General features: G+C 30.6%; 1 protein-coding gene across 2 annotated transcripts in view; it reads right to left on the reverse strand.

Moving 5' to 3' along the window:
* Positions 1-753: 753 nt before the first annotated feature.
* The window catches only part of Hel25E (ATP-dependent RNA helicase 25E), a 38,751-nt gene continuing 24,915 nt past the window's right edge, over positions 754-14,589 (reverse strand). For both annotated transcript variants that reach the window (XM_075358695.1, XM_075358697.1), the window contains exons 7-11: positions 14,147-14,293; positions 11,273-11,410; positions 10,985-11,102; positions 7,163-7,219; positions 754-1,002 (exon numbers count right to left, since the gene is read on the reverse strand). In XM_075358695.1, the coding sequence (XP_075214810.1) occupies positions 7,206-7,219; positions 10,985-11,102; positions 11,273-11,410; positions 14,147-14,293 (417 nt within the window). In that variant the 3' untranslated portion in view covers positions 754-1,002; positions 7,163-7,205. The remainder of the gene's footprint in view (positions 1,003-7,162; positions 7,220-10,984; positions 11,103-11,272; positions 11,411-14,146; positions 14,294-14,589) is intronic.

A 14,589-nucleotide genomic window follows, 5' to 3' on the forward strand; every position in this document is an offset into this window, starting at 1 on the left:
TTGCAGTTAACAGTTTGCTCCGACACAAAATACAACTTTCATTTGTGCATGAAGTGATCGAAATCTTAGCATTTCATTTTACAGTAAACTTTTTATAATACAATTTAACTGTAAATATATGATATGATGATCTTTTGGCAGCAGTTGCTGCTACTTCATATTATTTTACTTACTGAAAGGTAAATTTATAATTTATTGTCTAATACATGTTGGGACAGCAAGAAAATAGAAATTGTCTACAGTTTATAATGCAATGATCATAGTTTAGTTTAGCTTCAAATCCAGTGGTTAACTGCAATAAAAAAAAAATAACTTGATAAGATAACTAGGAAAAGAAAGTGGCAAGCATTAAATGTATAAGACCTAAACATTGTAATTGTAAATAAAACAATATTGCTTGAGAAATGATGAAAATGCAAGCAGTCAAATTAAGAATTCATACGCTGTGGTACACAGGTTTTATTAATAAAAAGGTTTTGTTAATTTATGAGCACTATAAATTATTCTCACAAATTTCTAGTTAGAAAATTGTTACAGCCAACAGAATCTAGTCAGCTGTCCTAAGAGTGATGATAGCATTCCCCTTGTACAAAGTTTATTCATTATCCATTATTATTATAATACAGATAAATGAGAATGTAATTTTTCATTAAAGAATAACTTTTTTAACTATTTTTTATATATATACATACATACACATTATGAAAGAACATTCTTTCTAATGTCAGCAGGCAAGTAACAGAGCATAAAAAATGTTTTTGTACAGTTTTTTTATTAAATGAATTTGTTCATGGAACAAAAATAAAACCAAAAAGACACTTTTAATTAATATTAAAAATGGCAATTTATTATAAATCAGCTATCAATAACTGCAGTCTCCTGTTTTTTATGACACATTAGTCTTGTCCAATCATTCTTAGTTTCATGAATATTTCTTCACCGGTGAAAGTTTAGTAAAAATATGCAGTTTTGCTGCTGTCTATTGTGACATACAATTAACACCTGAAACAAAAAATAAGTTACAATAAAAAAAACCTAAAAAGTTTATTGTTTTAGACATGTCCCTAATAAAATAAGATGCCTGGGAAAAGAGTTGAATCAGTTATTTGAATGCCATTACTCAGAACAATAAAAAATGCAAATTTCTAAGAAAATTAAAAACATCACCAACTTTATAGACATTGAGAGAAATGTATTTCCCCAGCATATTTTGCGCATATATATTGCAGAGCTGCAATATAATGTTAATTTACATTTCCAACAGTTCACTCTTTTCTCCCTCTCAAATGAACATTATCAATCATCAAAAAAATCTAACGGCTTACATTTATAAACATTATTGTAATATCTACAAAGTTACAAAAACTTCCAAATATTAGGGATGAAGTGGTACAAATTTTTTCTTTTGATTAGTATTTTCATGTGTTGTAAATTTATTCCATTAATTACAATGCATTTTCAAACTGATGCAATTTTGTAAATTTTAATTTAATTTTAAAGATATGCTTATGTAAATTTCATGAATATTCAATGTTTTCAATAGCTCAATTAGCATGTTGTTAAATTTCTAATAAAATTTCCGATATACACGTCACATTAATTAGTACTCTTCTCCTTTTCAGTGATTAAAATTCTAAAATTCAATATATACTACCAAACAGACATTACAATAGAATATAATGTAGTAACCTGTCTGGATATTACTAGGTATTTAAGTAATACAATTTTCTAGAGAAAAAAATTCATTAACTACTCATGCTTTTCCAGACAGCAATGAAATTGGAAATTTTTTTTATTTTTACATGACCTGAAACAAGGGAAAACACTTCTTGGAAACAATATGCTGTAAAGATGCAAAAGGGAACCTGATACATTCCATAAAGCTTTTAATCTTGAAATTATAATTTTTTTAATGAAATTAAATCTTTTTATTTTCTTGAACTATATTTTCAGTAGTAGTTACATTTATTATATTATATTTCTGGTAGCTGAAAAAAAAATAGTATTAACTGTTGAAAAACAGGTTTTATCACAGTTTTTCTAACAAAAAAGAAAAATTTACTTGAAATCATATAAGATTTCTTATTTTTAATAAATGATCATCTTGTTTTAAAAAAAAACCTTTCTACAAAAGTAGTTTTATATCTACATCATTAGTGAAGCAAAAACAGCAGACTTGTTTTTGTAATTACAAAAACAAATTGTGCTAAGTCCTAATTGTATAGTATCTCCATAGAGCACATTGTTTGGAATTATTCATCATGAAATATTGGTCAATACCAATATCATGCTTTCCATAAATGCGTAAGTTAAAACTAATTCCATAACTAATCAGTGTGAATTTCAGAGATATGTGCCTTCTAACAACTTTTGTTACAGCAAAGTTTAAGAACAGCATTCCTGACCCTGTACGGGAAGACACCCTCCATGTGATGGTTTTGGTCACCACACCATCCCCTCAGTACCTAGCCCTTGTGGGCTTTACGGGAGGTCACTTTCAATATCTTGGCATTGACATCTTTCAGTCTAGCCTCAGCCAGGATATCACCGATGTGAATGCCACAAGTGAGATTCCCATTGGTGTACTACTATCATGGACTCATAAAAAAGACTGAATGAACTACACTGTAATGAAGGAACTGAACTTCCTACCCGAAATAGACAAAAGTGAGTTCAGCATACATCATGAAACATAAAACAACACTAACAAAACAAAATCAACAGCAAAACATAAATAATATATCATCACAACAAAACATAAACCGGGAAAACCCAAGCAGAACCCTAAACCCTCTCAACAATCCTTTCCTTTGCAAGGTAATTTATAAAATGGCCCATCTAACAGTGACCTGATGATAATGAACCGACAAATAGTCTCCGTGCACATCAGCTCATATTTCACTGATATAACACATGATAAATGTCATCTAGTTATCCACATTGCAGGGTCTACCAGGCCAAATTTTTAGTCTGTCCCAAAAAACACCATGGCCAGAAAGTAATTGCATCACATACTTATTAGGGTCTACCCCGCAAACCAATAACATTTGGGAAGAGATCATACATATAACACCCACCCGCTGCCTCATCTCACCTGGCCTGCCACAAGGCATCGCCAATAGTTCAATCTCTCAAATTTTCTCTGAAGTCAGCTCACCAAACTTCTTTACAACAACGCTGTTAGTTCTCTGACACAATTGAAATTGTACAGTAATCATCCATTAATGTTAATAATGTAAGGCGTTGAGCCCTCAATAAAATATCGCAATAGCTTTTATATTTTAACTTACCTACTAAAACAGGTGCCGCATATAGCATAACAGCCTTGCACATTCCCTTATATAGAATACTCATAGCCTTGAAATTAAAATGCCAATCAAGACTGACCACATGTCATACCAAAGAAGACATTACAGGCCTTCCCCACGACGTATTGAAGGTGCTTCTTAAACTGCAATTTCTTATAAAGAAACATCCTGAGGTATTTTTTGAACCTGAACAAACTTTATAACGCTGGCCTGTCATCAAAACATGGCCTCCCCGACTCACGGCCAAACAGCCTTGAACATCTTGGCTTTAGAAAAATTAGTGCTCGACAGGTTCCAAGGCTGTTGACCAATAATCAGACACAGACCACGCTGAAGATCTGAATCTATATCGGCAAGGGGATGAATTTTTTGAGGTGCATCATTACATGTGGTAAGACATGGATCCATCATTACACTGCAGAGTCAGAAATGGTGAGTAAGTTGTGGCGAAGGAAGGATGAGGGCTGCTCAGTGAAGGCCAAAAAACCTCTCTATCAGCTGGAGAAGTTCTTGAAATTATTTTTTTACTCCAGGGGAGTTTTACTCATTTCCACAATCAACAAATGGTGAATGTGGCTTACTATTGCTAGCTGCTACTATCAACAAAAGTCAACTACCAAAACAAAAGATGGAGTGTGCCCATCATTCTTCTCCATGACAACGCCAGGCCAAACACTGTGATTTTGACAAGGAATAAATTGAAATAAATGCACTGGGAAACCCGTGGACTCTACAGTCCAGATTTGTGCCCCTGTGACTATTTTTTGTATGCATCCTAGAAAGAATTGCTCAGATGGGAATGAATCGAAAATAATGACATTAAGAAGGATGTCCACAATTGGTTGACGACTCGTTCTGAAACTTTTTATGAACAAGGAATATTCAAGCTTCCAAATCATTGGCAAAAGTGAGTAGATCATGCAGGGGACTATATAGAGAAATGATGAAGGTATGAATTGTGTATATTATTAATAAAGAAATTGATTAAAAAAAAATTACTGTTCATATTTGATTCACCCTCGTATTTATTTTACTGTATTAATTTATTTATTTGAGCCACTACATAAATTATTTTGTATGAAATCATTTTATGTTTACAAAATATAACAAAGATTAAAGTTTTCATTATTTTTTTGTTTATTATAGTACAAACTTAAATATCTCTGTAGTAATCATACTTTTTTTAATAATAAATTTAATAATAATTTATATTACTTTTACTTATGTTTCTTTAACACTTTATGTATTTTTTTGCACAATTTAATGTTTTCATTTTGTGGTTTTGTAGATTTACAAAGCTCAAAAGAATATTAGTTAATGCATACATGCTACTTAGATAATTTTTGGTAAATAACTATCGATAAAAAAGAAAATCATAACATTATAGCCTACAGTAAATAAACAACTCATTTCATGAACTTTAGTATTGTCATTTTTTCTGTTTATTAATAGCAAAACCTTAGTTTAAAATACTTTAAAAAAGAAAAAGATATACTTTCAAGAAATAAATAAATTACTTCATATACATCTTGAACAAAACATTAGGCATAATTTTATTTGTACAAAGGTAAATCAAATATAAATGAAATTTTATTTCTAAAAAAAATTTAATTAAAAAACAAAAGGCAAATATTTCTACATAGTTTCCTGCTTTAGAAATACATTTTTCCCAGCGGGAAGGAAATTTTTTTATATTTGTAACAGCATCATAGAATGAAACTGGTTATATCAGGAGGAAATTGCGCACGAATCCCTCCATGCCCTCCTAGAGCGTCTTTAGGCGGCCCAAACAAATAAAAATCGCCAAGATGATAGGTCTGGGCTGTAGGTAGGATGATCAAGTTAGATTCCAGTGTATTTCTTCTAGTTTTGAGATCGTTAAGAGCTGCAGTATGGAACCAGGTGTTGTCGTGGAGGATAACCTCTCAAATTGGTTGGTCTCGTCTTTTGCAGTGATATGCAGCCCTCACCTCGTTGCAACAGCTTGCAGTAGTAAGTAGTATTGATTGTGCATCGCTCATACAAAAAAAAAACAACACACAGAATGACTCACCGGTCTAAAAAAATGGTTGAAAGAATCTTGTCAACTGACAGTCGAGTCTTGGCTTTCACTGGGGCTACCTCCCCTTTCCTCCGCCACTCCATACTGGATTGTTTTGACTGGGGAGTGTAGTGGTGGATCCACATTTCATCACAGGTGACAGTCAGACTCAAAAATGCATCATCTTTCACAAACCTTGCTGTAACCTCTGACAGACCTCCAAACGTCTCAACTTCTGATCTGCAGTCAAAAGGTGGAAGGACCCATCTGGCACACACTTTACAGAACTGTAGGTCATTTGTGATGATCGTTTGACAGCTCCCATAACTTATTCCAACCTGTTCTGCAATTTTGGATACTCTCATGCGTCGACTGTCTTCAATAATGTCTCAAACCGCACAAGTGTTTTCATCTGTAATGCTGGTCTGGGGACGGCGATCATGTTCCTGATTTTTCATTCATTCTCGTCCTTCCTTGAACTCTTTATGTCAAGCAAACACACAAGTCCATGACAATGCTTGGTCCCTGAACTGTATACAGTCAATCTCCGGAAAATTTCTGTCACTTGAACTCCTTCACAATCAAGAAATTTTATAATTATGCGTTGCACAGTGGAAGGGTGGATCTATCGCTCCGACATCATCAGTGTTACTTATGAATTGGTTGGGAGTACGGAATGGTCGGCTCTCTCAAACTCCTAATGACCCCACCCAAGCATATTAAAAGCGCAGGTCCAGTCTTACCAACCATAGACACTCAGGAGCAAAAATCCTTTATATATTTTATTTACCCTCATAATAACCAATTGCCAGAACATATTTTGTTATTATAATATCATAATTGGATATTGTGCAAGTCAATGCAACTTAATGGATGTGACTTTTGGAATATACTACTTTGGTTGCTGTGTGTAGAGAATTAGCTGAGTAAGGGCTAAGAGCAGTGATGGGGATGCCACAGTGCACTACCAACCCGCCTTCTGATATTACAAACACTTCAGTTATCTTTTGCAAAGAGTTTTTTCTAAGTTTTGATGAATCAAAATCTCAACAATCCTGATTGTGTCTGGTGAAGCCTATCTTCATCTGAACGGTTTTTTAAATAAGTAGAACACTTGCTATTTTACGGAGAATAACCTCAGGAATTACACTGAAAGCCAGCAGAAAAGTGATTGTATGTTTTCACATAGGATTATTGAACATTTCTTTTTTGAAAGATGATTGTGTTCCTGTTCCTGTTGTCATTAGTGTACACTACTGTAAAATGCTGTAAGAATTTTTTATTCAACAAATTTCTGGTTAAATTTGATTGGATGGAAGACGTTTCAACAAGTTTACAGCTACTGATAAGCATATTCAAATTAAGAAGAATGTTTCATAGACGTCTTACTTCATGGTATAAGGTATTATCAACTGGCCAGCTTGATCAACAGACTTTTCAGCAGCTGATTTTTTTCCTTTGGGGATATTTGGAAGCCAAGGTATACAAGACATGACCAGCTAACAGTACTTCATATTCATGCATTCTCTTTGAGATTGATTAAAACAGTGTTTAGAAAGTGATTGAGATTTAATGGATATTGTTTTTGAAAATTAAATTATATAACTTAATTTATATCATAGAGTAAAAAAGTGTAAGTTTTCTGTAAACTCACTCTCATATTATTTTAAAACTGTCAGTTATTAATGCACTATCCTGTACATTTACATGTTTTAATTATCTAGCAACATTCACTTTTATAATATGAAACTGAGTATTTCTACAATAATTCTAATAAGCTTTATAAAAAAATTTATATGAAATTCATACTTACACACAAATATAAATTTCCAAGTGACAAAATATTGCTATTTTTCCTATCGACCTTCAACTGAAAGAAAAGAAAAACAGGATTAACAAATGAAACAGACTAAATATATTCAAGAAAAAGACACATAGAAATAATTTTGTTTACCAATAGTTATCACACTATCCCCCAAGTATAGACCAAACTCATGAAATCTTGATTATCAAAATAAGAAAAGATTAACTGTAGAAGAAGGTTAATTAGAGGGTCAATCAATAACAATTATGTAGTAGCACATTATCTGAAACGATTAAAAATCTGACTTGTAATTTCGTATCTTATTATTTGAAAAAATTTCACCTCCCATTGAATATTTTTTTTTATAAGAACAAAGTCAAATAAAATATTTAATATATAAAATTTAAATATTTCCTAATTAAATTAAATATCTATTCATTGAAATACTTAAAACCAAATAAATCATAATTATTTGAAATTCAATTTTAAAAGTTCAAAGCTACACATTTACAACACAATAGTACGTACGTCTTTGCTGCAATGTAGTAACAGTTTAATGAGTCTAATAAAAAGTATAATGCTGTAATTACATAAATAATTGATAAGGCTTCATAGATATTTTACCTGTAAGTTATTAACCCTTTGAATGCATAGATTTATTGGTAGTTTAGTCTCGTTCAATTTATTTAAATTGCAGCCAGATTGTGCTGGAGTGTTGCATATTGGTTCCATATGTTTCATTCTATATGTATATGGATAGTATTTGGTTTTAGAAAGCCATTTCAACAAATTATCAATATAGAAAGTAACATTACCGTTAGTTTCCAAAAATCACCTTCTACACTGCACATAACCTAATACTTGTTTGCGCTCACTTATTTTGTAATATATAACCTTAGTTATGTTTACTAATTGTTTTTATATTCTTTTTATTTAATTTTAGGGTTTGATTTTATTTATTATTTATTTTTGTGTATTTTCCTGAAATTGAGCCAACAATGAGCCCAAGCGAAAGACTTATTGACGATGATATTTGCGAATATTTTGACAAGTACAGTGTCAGTGATGTTCTAGGTAAAATTTTAAATGAAAGTGAAGATGAAACGGAAGATACACTATACAGTAAAGTGATATCAATATAGAAAACCAGGACAAAAATTGTCATGTATTCTCAAATTTCTACTTATCATAAAGTTGTAAATAATAATTCAAATTTCATACTTCTTGTATGATTTTATTTAGTAATTTAATTAATTACAGACAGAGGTGAGTTTGGAGTTTAGACCCGGCCGGTGTGGCTGGTTTTGGGGGTGCACGCTCTCCTTGTGCTCGTCACACCGGTTTGAGGCAAATGGCATAAAGACCGAGACCCGGTTTCTGTCAGCAGGGGTGGGGAACGGCATAGCCGGGCTTTGCCCTCGTCGGCGGCAATTAAGAGGCAAGCAAGAAAAGATCTAGTACCGGGTCAGTTGACCTGCCGTGCCGGGTGTAAAACCAGTGGGCGGGAAGACCGCCTTAAGAGTCAAAAGATATGTCCCTGGGCCGAGTATACTTAATTGGATGTCCGGCCAAGGGATGTAGGGGGGGGGGGGAAGTATAGTGTTAGGAATAGGGAACCCAAAATAAACTTTTAATATTTTTTCTAGTTAAAAAATTTAATTTTTGTAATATGAACCTTTTAAAGTGTTAAATATGACATTTCCTAAACATCATCATTTTCAAGTGGTATTTTTTTCAAATTTTTAAATTGAAACAGCTTGATATACAATGGTTACAATAACACCTCTGCATAACAAACGCTTGACAGTTTTAGCACAGCCCAATCGAAAATGGCTGACAGTGAAAGGGTTAATGAAATACTAATAACAAATATAAATTTTTACTACTTTTTAAGTTACTAAAAAGTAAAATGTTCAACTTGGGACAAATAGTAAACTGTATGTAATCAATTAAGTGCAACATTACAGAACAAGGATCAGTCCAATGATGTTAAATGTCTATCAAACCACACACAGAAATAATTCAAAAACAATATGACACTAAAATAAACAGCATGCAAAAATGATTAATGGAAAATAGATTACTATGCTTTCTAATACATATTACTTGTACTTTCAAAGAAAATAATGAACACAGCATTTTCAAAATGCTGTGTTGCTAACCATTTGGGAGCTAAATCAAGGGAAGGATGGTTAAACAACTCTCATATGGATATATATGAAGGATGGTTAAACATACCTGCAAACAAGTTTTTGAATACCCTTGTAAACCTCTGCCGCTATATACTAATTACACTGATACTAATAACTGTTACTACCTAACTTGATTCACAGTTTTATGATGCTGGTATTCAAAAACTTGATTACAGATATGACAAGTGCTTTAATTTGGAAGGCAAGTGTAAAAAAAAAAAAAAAAATAGCTTTACGTCGTTTAAATAAAAAAATAGCTTTACAGTCAAAAGTAACTGTGTAATGTTTTCCTAATGAAATTTTATAGTAAACTCACCACAAACATAAAAAAAATGTCAGATCACACACTTATGAGACTTTGCTATTCATTCATGTAATATAGTTATCACGCTGAATGAAGAGATTATATAGTATTAAAAGGAGTAGATTAACAAAGCCAACGAACTTTGTGTTGTTTAAAATTGCACAGACATGATGAATCTTGTTTATAACATTTTAAAAGAGATATGATGACATAATACGAATGTTTGTGTTATGTTTAATAGGTATCAGGTTAATAACTGATTAACAGAATTAAAAATATATAGCACATAAAGTAATCATATAAAATAAAAAATGCCTTTCGGCATGCTGGAAGGCAGAGGTAGATTTCACCGGTGCTAAGTACGGGATAAAAAAGAATTCCACCTTACAGTTAAGAAAAACTTCAAATTTGCTCAATAAGACAATGGTCGCATGTAAAAAAAAAAGTTTCACCTGTTTAGCATACGACAAGCCCCATCTTCTAACAATTTGGGTCATTCTTTGCCATAAGGATTGGTCATATCAAAAATTGTTTCAGACAACAACTTTAGATAATGTTTAGAGAACTAACAACCACTTTAAACAGATTCGATACTGTGCCTATTAAGGGAGGAATGAATTTTTTTATCTTCAAAACCCCATTTTTTCCATTTCCTGGGCCAATGGTTGGTGATATCAAAAAGCTTTTTTAGAAGAGTTTTAGGCCCTTATCCAAAGAATAATAGGAACTTTAAACAAATTCGATACTTTACCTAATAAGAAAGTTATAGCGATATTTTGTTTTTCGAAAAAGCCCCCCCACCATGCCCATTAATAAACTCTACCAAGGTTTTAGATCGTTATATTTTATGTATCAATTTGAAAGTGATTGGTACAAAATTACAGCAATTATCATGTCCACAAGAAAGTGAAATGTAATAACTTTTGAACTGATGGTGGTTTTGATATCTGGGGGATGTGAAATATGAAGATATGTTGAAATTTTCTGGAAGTCAAATCATGATACCCATTAAAATAGGTAGCTTTCTTATGAAATCTACCTAAAATGTACCTATATAATTTAACAAATATAATAATTTTCAGAATTTAAATTTTGGAATTTCTCAAAAATTTAGGGCAAAGGTAAAATACTGACTTCACAATTGTTTTCAGCATTAAAAAACAGATTATGTATAAAATGTTGAGAGGACAGAAATTGTGTTTATCATTGTTACTCAAAAAACTAATTCTTGCTAAAAAAAAATACAGTAGTAAAATTTTATTCTTAAATAAGACTACTTTTAAGAAAAAATTTGAAAAATAATACCTATAGCTAATGAATTCAAATATTACTTACTGTATGAAGAGAGATCAATTTCATCTGGCAATTCAGTAATATTAACATCAAATCTGTCTTGAACATCATTTAAAATTTTTGCATCACTTTCATCACTTACAAATGTTATAGCTAACCCCTGGAAAAAATATTGTTTTACGATTACCAATAGAATATAAGATGCATCACAAAAATTTTGGTTATTAAAATTATAAAAACAGCTAAATTTATTTTAATCATTAATATTAATTAAAATGTGTATTATTTAAGTACTGAAATTATGAAATACTAATTAAATATAAGAATTACCTTAGTTCCAAATCGTCCAGCACGGGCAACTCTGTGTAAGTAAGTATCAGAATCCTCTGGCATATCATAATTAAATACAATGTTCACTCTTTCAATATCCATACCACGACCAAACAGATTTGTAGCTACTAAAATCCGCTGAAAATAGACGATAAATTAAGATATTAAACAAAATCACAATGAAAGAAATTAAAATTTACCTCAAATCAAAAGAAATAATCTATATAAGGAAAGTTTGGAAATCTGTTCCATAAGCATAACTCTTGTTTTAAAACAAATTAACCCTGCATTAAAACTGACATTTTTCAAATTTCCGTACCAGCCTCATCTTTCCTAAGTATAAGAATCTTATCTAACCATGTCCTAAGGACTTGAGAAACAGTAGTACTAAAAAATAATCCCGCAGCTTTTTTTATTTACTACAATTTATTTATATAAGAAAAATTTACTATGAATTTTAGAAGGTAATTTATTGAACAGTTTAAAAAAACCATAAATTCAAATTAATATTTATACAATAAAACAAAATATATTTTATTTTAGAGCACAAATATATATGGAATCATAAAAAAACTTTGTAATTTTAATCACTGCTAGAGTAATGGTAATCCTTCAGGAGAATATATATCACAATTAGAATCATTTTCTATAGTTAATCCAAAAAAATTTAAAATCATAGGGCAGAGTAACAATAACTGGTAACAAGTTCAGAGAGAGAGTATTCAAGAGTAAATTGAAGTAACATATAGTTAATATTCAAATCATAACTTTTCATCATAACTTGTTACACTAATTAATATGAAAAAACTAACAAACATCCTTCTTCTAAATATAAGACTCAGTTTATACATTTTCAGTTGTGCAACTACAATGATTGTTTTTGTTATGCTTTTAAACAATCAATATTAAGCTACAATTTAAAAAAAAAAAAAAAAAATATATATATATATATGATCTTCCCTAAGTATAAGAATCTTATCTCACCGTGTCCTAAGGACTTGAGAAACAGTATAGTATTATATATATATATATATATATATATAAAATATCTTCATCTAATGTAATGTGACAAAATAAATTATTTACGTGGCATTATTGTCTCCTTAATAAATAAATATTTATTACCTGTGGATTTTTTTTGTACATTTTAGTACTATCTCATTTCAATTCTGTCTCATCAAGAATATTCAGAATCCTAAGTCAATTCAAGTGTCTTTTTCTCATTTGCAAATACTAAAAAAATATCTTTTTTTTTCGTTTTACCCTCTGGAAACACCTTAAGGTACTACTTCAGTGGATGATATGTATGAAGGTAATAAATAAAGTGTAGTGTTGTATAGTCTCAGGTTGACTATTCCTGAGAAGTGTGGTTAATTGAAACCCAACTACCAAAGAACACCAGTATCCTCGATCTAGTATTCAAATTTGTATAAGTCTTTACTAAGATTTAAAACTTAGAACTCTTGAGTTGGATATCAGCTGATTTGCGATGAGGATTTACCACTAAACCAACCCGGTATGCTACTGAAAATGTATATCAGCAAGATTTAATGTCAGAATGGCAAATTTTGATGTTAACACAATCCTTTCTCAATATCAGATGTTATATTGGAACAAATAAGACATTTATTTCAGAAAACTTACAGACTGTAGTTTATTTTGCACTTCACCACAAAAAGAAATCCTTAACGATTGTTTTACGTAATTAACAGGTCATCTGTATTTATTTGATTCAAAATTTAACTACAATTTTAAGAAATTTAAAAAGAACAAAGATAAAAAGTAAATAAATTACGCACAAGTCAGCCACTTGAATTGTAATGTGTAATAAAATAATACAATAAACACTCTGCATACATACAATACTTCTTATAAAATCATTTATCTATCCTGGTTTAGTGTTATAGTTCAGTCTTAAATCCACCCTGTTCAGTTCTGACCTTATAGTTAATTTTTCTTGATATTTTATACAAACTTTTTATCTTTAATTTTACTTTTAATCTGATCATTTAGCTTTTCTTGTAGTTTGGATTTATTTTTTTATGCAACTTCACACTATTCATTATTTTACTTCCAACAATTTTAATTTATTGGAGCAGTAGAAAATTTCATCTTTCAGGCTTGCACAATAAGAGACTGGTAAATTTACACCACAGTTTGCTGTCATTATCACCAATAGTTCTACAATGTTACTACCTGATATTACCAGAGCCATATTACATTTTCAAAGATACCTGTTAAATATAATTAAAATCAGCCATGAGACATTTAAAAATATAATTATTTAATATTTTTAGTTATCTTCTATGCCTAATGAAATATTTAATACTAAACTTAATATTACAAACTTTAAAAGCAAATAAAAGTTTATAGTTGATACTGTAACTGAGAGGGAAAGAATTGCACGTGTAATAATGAGAATGGCAATATCTTATAAACAATTCAGAAGATATCACATACAATATGATTCTCTTTTCCTCTTTGGCTAAGATTAAATTCCTTGCTTCTAAAATATTCTTATGAAAATGAATATAATCTACAGTTATAATGTAATTATAACTATACAAGCTGAATTATACAATGTATAATTTCAAGCTCAGATTGTTACTACTTTAATAAAACTGGTTTTTTAACTTCAATTGTTCAGATATTAATGGGCAAAACAAAATCATTAAAAAGAAATAGTTTAATATTACAACTAAAAACAACATGAAAAAGAAATCTTTACAAGTTCAGAGAGAGAGTATTCAAGAGTAAACTAATATGTTATCATCATTATTCAATAAATGCAATTTCATCACAACTTGTAAAGAGACAAATCTACTAAAATTTATTAACAAATATTATAATTTATTAATGCGCAATTAAGCTAACCTTTTGGAAATCTTTGAATTCCTGGTACTTCTTCAATCTTTCTTCCTGTGTCATTCCTCGATGAATTGCAACAGCTGGGAAATTCTGTTCAGTCAAAAGTTGAGACAATGCCATACACCGTTGAACAGACTTTACAAATATAACGACCTACAGATACATTAACATACCATTAATACCACATGAAGAATTGAGATAGCAGGAAAAATGTTTGGTTTCGAATGATCTCTCAAATAACAGGTGTAACGATTGAAAGAAAGCATTATAATTGTAAAATATTATGTCATAAATATTTCTCCATATCACTTCCACAACAGGACAAATAATTTGGATGCGACCAAAATCTAGGACGTAAATAAAATTACCACAAATACAGCTAACCTGTCAAGTAAGGCAGTAAAATGAATAATTTAGTTTAATTTATACCTTTAAACTGTAATGCAAAA

Source organism: Lycorma delicatula, chromosome 2, assembly GCF_047948215.1.
Source record: "Lycorma delicatula isolate Av1 chromosome 2, ASM4794821v1, whole genome shotgun sequence".
NCBI classification, from domain to species: Eukaryota; Metazoa; Arthropoda; class Insecta; order Hemiptera; family Fulgoridae; genus Lycorma; species Lycorma delicatula.